We start from the raw sequence: 7,244 nt of genomic DNA, 5'->3' as shown, positions 1-7,244 counted from the left end.
CCTCTTCTGCTACTCTTTCATATTCGGAATTTGCTACGAATCGTAGAAATAGTATGCTGCAATCCGAATCGTATATTCGAACTTTTGAAATTCGTAACAATGGCATACCTAAAAACGAACGAGTAAGCTGTTTTGCGTAATTTTGTACGAAAACAATTCTGTGTCGGAGGCGAGATAAAAGATGTAAATCGATGTGTGTTTGCAGGAAATATTAGTGGTGTTCATTTAAACAGATAAATTTGCCTCTAGCATATACGTATATTTTTATTCACTGCTTTATACAAACGAGCAAAAAATAATCTTTGTTGCCCCTCGTCGAGAAACTTGGGTCCGGTTTAGTTATTTGAACAATGATTTTCGGTTGTTGTGTCCAAACGCATAACTCGAATCCAAAAACTTTAACATCACGTGTAACAAAAGGATTAAAATTTTATTTAAAATAAATGTTCCGAATTTCCGACCACTAGCTTATTAATAAATTCGGTTTGCACTATGCACTTTTTTTCAAATTTCGACGTGGATTCTGCGCAAAGATACTGTGGATGGCGTAGCCGGAGTGATATACACAAGAAGTGTTGTATACCTTTGACATGCGGAAGCCCCTCTTCTCCGGCAACAAAGAAAGGAGAATTCTACTTAGTAAGGGTTATAATCCATAAGCGCGGCCGAAGCCAGAAGCAAGTGCAACAGGTGGTGGACCTAACAAAGTGCATGTTTTCAATGGCTTGGAAGAAGCTGTTATTGCATTAACTGGTTTGAGAACCAGTTCTTCAGGCATAGGATGAGATATAGCTTGTGGCTCAACAATTCAACCAGAAGCTGACATATGTGGATGCGCCCATGGTTACTATGCCCGAGAGCTCCGCATACCTTTGTGAATTCATTGTCATAGTGCCCGCTTACTCTGCTGCTATAATTGCAAATACATCAGAATCCATAATTTTCCTCAAAATATGTAAAATTAACCAATTTTACAATAAACAAGCACATGATGAGTGTTTTTTTAATTCCTTTCCACTTTGTTTTCCTTCATTCAGCTATCTTCGAAAAACAACTGATAGCTGGCAATGCTGCACATGTTTCCGCAAGTGTTGCATCATATGGATTTTTCGTTTTTCGTAGCGTAGCTACGAATTACGAATTACGAAAATACGGCTTCTAGAATAAGGGGGTTAAATGTTGGATAGTCAATAGGTACGTTCGTTTAAAATCTCCGGTAAAAAAAATCCAACAGCGAAATTCCGACGAAATGTCATTTTTCACGCACAAGTGAAAAATATTGAAAATAGTAAGCGAAAAGTAAATGTGAAGAATCTTGCAAGTTAGATGAACAGCTGATAGAAATTTTGAAACGTAAGAAAACAAATCCCGAAGTCCTATCCTGACACTGTTCACTGACTAAACGAATAATTACTTATTTACTTCTTATAAGTTTAATTAGTCGCATTTTACTATTTTAACTTCCAAACCATCAAATTCAATTAAGGGATTAGCGTAAATTCCAACCAGCTGCTTTTGATTAGCTGTTAGCATTTTTCCAGCAGACACTAGCAGATTTCCCTTAAATGTTATATTGGGTTCACTTATGCTTTCTCTTATATTTTAATCGCACATATTAATGTAAGGGTTAAGTATCAACAGACTGTGCATAAGTGTTAACGATTTTGACATTTTATACTTTTTTGTATTTCTCTCTTGAGTTCTTTGCTCGTTTTTAATTTGTTATTTCATTAGCTATTATCGCCTGTTTGCTACCGCTTGCTACCACCCGCATTTTTTTCCTCTAAATCAATAAAAGTGAACTTCTATGAAATTAAACCGCATACTTTTAATTTCGCATTCGACCCGAGTTTTTTTTTGTCAGTAAATAACGCAACATTTTTTGATCCTTTCGAGCCGGATAGTACATCCCGCCCGCATATATTGTAAATCTACATATATTATAAAAAGACATTGCGAAAGTGAAAAAAAATATATAGCCAAGTAGAGCTTGTAATTGGTATAAAATACGAAGCGGCAATTGCAGTGATTAAACTGACAAAGTTCTAAGAGCCGCTTTGTGTCCTTCATTTGCCCGCTGTAACTACTCTATTTAAAAGCTGTGACTTACGAGTAACCTTAAAAGGCAAATTCAAAAAATGTCGAATTCCATAAAAACACGCGATTCCGCCCTCAGTGCCATCAAACGGTATATGTCAAAAAGTATTGATGAAGCATTCACTATGGATGTAGAAAACGTTGCGAGTTACTTGCAGCTATTAAATGAACAATGGGTTCGGTTCGATAATGCCCAAGATGCTGTAGACAATTCGTGTGGTGGTGATAACATCGAATTAGAAGAAAATGTGCGTATTCAAGCCGAGACTTGGTATTCAACGGCTTTATCAAATTTTAACCGAGTTCAAAAATGTCGTACCGAATCGCGCCCTACTGTGACTACACCTATCTCTGCAGCCATACGGCTACCTAAATGGAACTACCTACGTTCTCTCGCGATTCCACGGAGTGGATCGGGTTTTTCGACGTGTTCTCCTCGCTGATCGACAATAATCCGGCCTTATCGGACGGGCAAAAGCTACACTATCTTCGAAGTTGTCTAAAGGGTGAAGCATTGAGAATCATCAGTGGCTTCCAAATTAGTGATGCAAATTACAAGGAGGCATGGGACCTTCTTAAGGTTCGTTATAAGGTGTTGCGCGTAATTGTCGAAGTACACATTAGAGCTATGTCGGAAATAAAGAGGGCTACAAGTGATTCTGCTGATGCAATAAAAGGTGTAATTGACGCATTCCAGCAGTCCATTCGCGAGCTCAAAGCACTAGGGCGTCCTGTCGAGTTTTGGGACGACTGGTTGGTTCATGAGGTAGTTAGCAAATTGGCATTCGAAACAAGGAAGCAGTGGGAGCTATCACTCGAAAGTGATGAGCCGCCGACTTTCGAGCAACTTACGATGTTTTTAGAGATACGGTGCCGATCGCTATCGATGCTTTCCTCGACCACAAGCACAGTGCTAACTAAAGGGAGAATGACCACAGTAGGTAAAACAGCAAATGTATTCCATGGGATGCAAGAGCATAATGCAGACTGTACTTATTGTAGCGGCCCCCATAAAATTTATAGTTGCGACAGATTTCGAAGTTTAGACGTAAATGCAAAATCAAAGTTCGTAAAGGAATCACGAGTGTGTGTGAACTGCTTAAGTCCGGGTCACTTTAAGGCTAAGTGTAACAGTGCATCTGCATGTAGGGTATGCAGCCAACGCCACCACACGCTGTTGCATAGTGTTTGTTTTGTGAACAATGCCACAACCACTGCTCATTTTGTTGACGATACGTCTCATGTGCCCCCGCATCCTGTCGCCGTCGATGCCACACCAAACGCGAACGAAAATGTTTCATCCGCTGTTAGTCCTCCGACGGACCCCGCCGCTGTACGTGTTTCACCATGCCTGAATTCCAGCTCCAAGCCGCCGCAACCAACAGAAAGGTTAGTACTATTGTCCACCGCGTGGGTAAAGGTCCGCGATTGCGCCGGTCATTGGCAACCCGCCCGTTTACTGTTTGATTCCGGGTCGCATGCCTCGTTTGTAACTGAGGCGTGCGTGCAACGCTTGGGTATACCGCGAACATCTTCCAACGTGCTTATTACGGGCATTGGGTCAACACAAGGAGGTCGATCCAGAGGTGAGACAGTACTAACGCTTTCTTCTTTCTGCTCCAATCGACGCTTCACAGTAAACACACTAATTTTGCCGAAAATAACGAACGACTTGCCCACGCAGTTTGTACCGGTTTCAGCATGGTCCCACGTACAAGGATTGTTCCTAGCAGATCCGCAATTTATGAAGCCTGGTCGTATCGACATATTGGTCGGCATGGACGTCATGGACCAGCTCGGTTTCTCGGAACTTCGCAAAGGTCCGTCTGGCACGCCAATGACCCAGCGGACAGTCTTTGGTTGGACGTTGTTTGGGAGTGTCGATGGCTCTCATCCCGCTACGCCCCGAGTGCAATCGCTGCATTGTGAGGTGACACTGGAAAGGGCGCTAACCAGGTTATGGGAACTGGAGGAAGCTCCACAAAAAACGCATCTAACACACGATGAGAGTATCTGTGAAAACCATTTCGAGTCAACGCATCGAAGAGCTTCTGATGGTCGATTTATAGTTGAGCTGCCCCTGAAATCCGATGTACCGTTGGGGGACTCGCGAACTTTCGCCGTTCAGAACCTGCCACGCCTCGAAGAACGACTCGCCCGCGACAACGACTTGCGTGTACGTTACAATGAGTTTATGCAGGAGCTCATTGATATGCGTCATATGGAGCCTGCGTCCAAAACTTCGAATCCAGTCTATTACATGCCGCATCATCCAGTCGTAAAAGAGTCAAGTGTTACGACAAAACTGAGGGTCGTATTTAACGCATCTGCCAAAAGCGCTACCGGAAACTCGCTCAACGACGCGTTATTTGTCGGACCCCAGCTGCAGCAGGATTTATATTCCATTTTGACACGTTTTCGTACTCATCGGTACGGTGTTACGGCTGACGTCACAAAGATGTACCGTCAAGTCTACGTCTCCCCGAAACATATCGATTTACAACGGATCGTCTGGCGTCGTGACCCCTTACTACCGATACAAGACTACCACATGTTGCGCGTGACCTATGGAGTAGCAGCGGCATCACACCTAGCTGTAAAGTCTCTTCAACAGACCGCAAGGTACTCGTCGAACAGTTGTCAGAAAGCCGTTTCTGTCATACTAAACGACTTTTATATGGACGATCTGCTCACTGGTACATCGTGTAGAGAAGAACTTCAGTCGCTGCAACAAAACGTTTCCCAGATACTTAAGGAAGGTGGTTTTGAACTAAGAAAGTGGGCGTCGAATTGCGCGAAGCTAAATAAAACTATTTCGAACTCTTCCGAATCTATACCGCATTACATCGTCGATGGGAAAGATGTTCACGCCTTGGGCCTAGTATGGAACACAGACGAAGACCATTTCACATTTGCAGTAAACCTGAAGAGACCGCCCGTTAATTTGACTAAAAGAGCGTTTTTGTCCGATGTCAGCACACTATTTGATCCTCTGGGACTGAGGTTCTGCCTCCTGGTTGTTGGAACCATGTCCACTCAGAACAAAATCCTGCAGATTGTGCTTCAAGGGGTATCAGTCCGTCCGAACTACTCCATCATAAGCTGTGGTGGACTGGCCCTGAGTTTTTGGTAGGCGCTGACCTATTCTGGAAGCAGACGTCATCGAAGAATCATACAACTGAGTTGGGCGTTCGAAGCAAGGTTCACGCTCATGTAACAAGTTTGAAGGATCAATGGTCAATAATGACGAAATATTCGTCGTACTCCAAGTTGCGGCGCATCATCGCTTACGTGTTACGTTTTTTCTACAACGCTCGAGTTAGCACTATGCACAACGCTAGAAAGCATCTTGGTCCTCCGAGTTTCCAGGAGATAACTGAAGCTGAATTCCGATTAATAAGGTATACGCAACAGTTTTCTTTTTCTAATGAAATTTCTAATTGCAGCGCAAAGAGGCCAATTCCACTTCGCAGTAGTCTTTTGCGTTTGCAGCCGTATCTCGACAAGAAAGATATCCTGCGCGTTGGAGGCAGATTGAGAAATGCTACGGTTACTCCTGACGTAAGGAATCCTATCATCTTGCCAAAGAACTGTCCGCTGGCAAAATTAATAGTCTCGGATATCCACAAGTTTACGCTGCACGCTGGACCCCGCATTATGCAAGTTGTGTTGCAACGTCGATTTTGGGTTGCTGGTGCTCGAAGTCTAATACGCGCCGTATACCACAAGTGCGTGAAATGCATCTGCATGAATCGCAACCTCGCCACGCAAATGATGGGGGATTTACCTGCGACTCGAACTACTTACGCACGTTGTTTCACCCGTACCGCTGTTGATTTTGCTGGGCCGTACTTGTATAAGTTTACCCACGGAAGAGGAGCGAAGGCCACCGAAGGATACATTTGTTCCTTTGTTTGTATGTGCACCGGCGCAATGCATCTGGAGTTTGTTGGAGATCTGTCCACATCAGCATTCCTTAACGCATTCAAGAGATTCGTCAATCGTAGAGGCTACTGTAAGATTATGACATCGGATAACGGTACGAATTTTGTTGGTGCCGAAAGGGAGCTTCGAGTCGCGTTTCAACAGTGTATGGCTGACACCAAACTACCTCCTTCTGCACCTCATATGGGCGGGTACTGGGAAGCCGGTATCAAGCGCATTAAGTACCACCAAAAACGCGTACTGGGTGAAAATCTGCTATCATACGAAGAGTTCAACACGCTGTTGACAGAAGTGGAGGCCTGCGTCAACTCCCGCCCTCTCTGTGATAACCCTACGGACGCTGGCGACATAGAAGCTCTAACTCCCGGCCATTTTATTGTTGGAGAGCCACTGAAGTCAATCCCAGAACCTGAGGATCAAGGGTTCTGTGGAGATCTTCGACAACGTTGGCAAGCAATTTCGGCCATGAGGCGACATTTCTGGCGCCGATGAAAAGACGAATACCTCGTGAGTCTACAACGTCGCACTAAATGGTTCCGTTCCTCGCGTAACATTGAAGAAGGTGATGTAGTCGCTGTCTTCAGCGAGCCTACTCCTCCGACAAAGTGGTCGCTTGCGCGAGTTAAGATATGCCACCCTGGTAATGATGGGCACGTAAGAGTAGTCACTTTACAAACGCCGCATGGAGAGTTGGTTCGTCCTATAGCGAAACTCTGTCTCCTTCCTACGAAAGGCGATCTATTTCATGATGGAAATTAGTATTATATATATGCATAAGTGCCATTTAGAACCTCCTTGTGCATAATACTTTGATGTTTAATTTTTTTTAATTGAACGTATCAAGATAGTTCAAGGGCGGCGGAAATGTTGGGTTCATTTATGCTTTCTCTTATATTTTAATCGCACATATTAATGTAAGGGTTAAGTATCAACAGACTGTGCATAAGTGTTAACGATTTTGACATTTTATACTTTTTTTGTATTTCTCTCTTGAGTTCTTTGCTCGTTTTTAATTTGTTATTTCATTAGCTATTATCGCCTGTTTGCTACCGCTTGCTACCACCCGCATTTTTTTCCTCTAAATCAATAAAAGTGAACTTCTATGAAATTAAACCGCATACTTTTAATTTCGCATTCGACCCGAGTTTTTTTTTTGTCAGTAAATAACGCAACATGTTATGTAATTTTGCTCCTTCAATTTC

At 43.3% G+C, this 7,244-nt stretch overlaps 1 protein-coding gene across 1 annotated transcript; it reads left to right on the top strand.

Moving 5' to 3' along the window:
• The first annotated feature begins 2,470 nt into the window (after positions 1–2,470).
• LOC118745055 lies at positions 2,471–6,534 on the top strand. Its single transcript, XM_036478591.1, has 3 exons — positions 2,471–5,100; positions 5,166–5,498; positions 5,544–6,534. The coding sequence occupies exons 1-3, from the start codon at positions 2,471–2,473 to the stop codon at positions 6,532–6,534; spliced, it is 3,954 nt and encodes a 1,317-aa protein (XP_036334484.1).
• The last annotated feature ends 710 nt before the right edge of the window (positions 6,535–7,244 follow it).

This window comes from Rhagoletis pomonella, unplaced genomic scaffold, assembly GCF_013731165.1.
Source record: "Rhagoletis pomonella isolate Grant_MI unplaced genomic scaffold, Rhpom_1.0 Rhpom_scaffold_00008, whole genome shotgun sequence".
Lineage (NCBI taxonomy): Eukaryota > Metazoa > Arthropoda > Insecta > Diptera > Tephritidae > Rhagoletis > Rhagoletis pomonella.
This window is presented reverse-complemented; position numbering and strand designations above follow the sequence as displayed.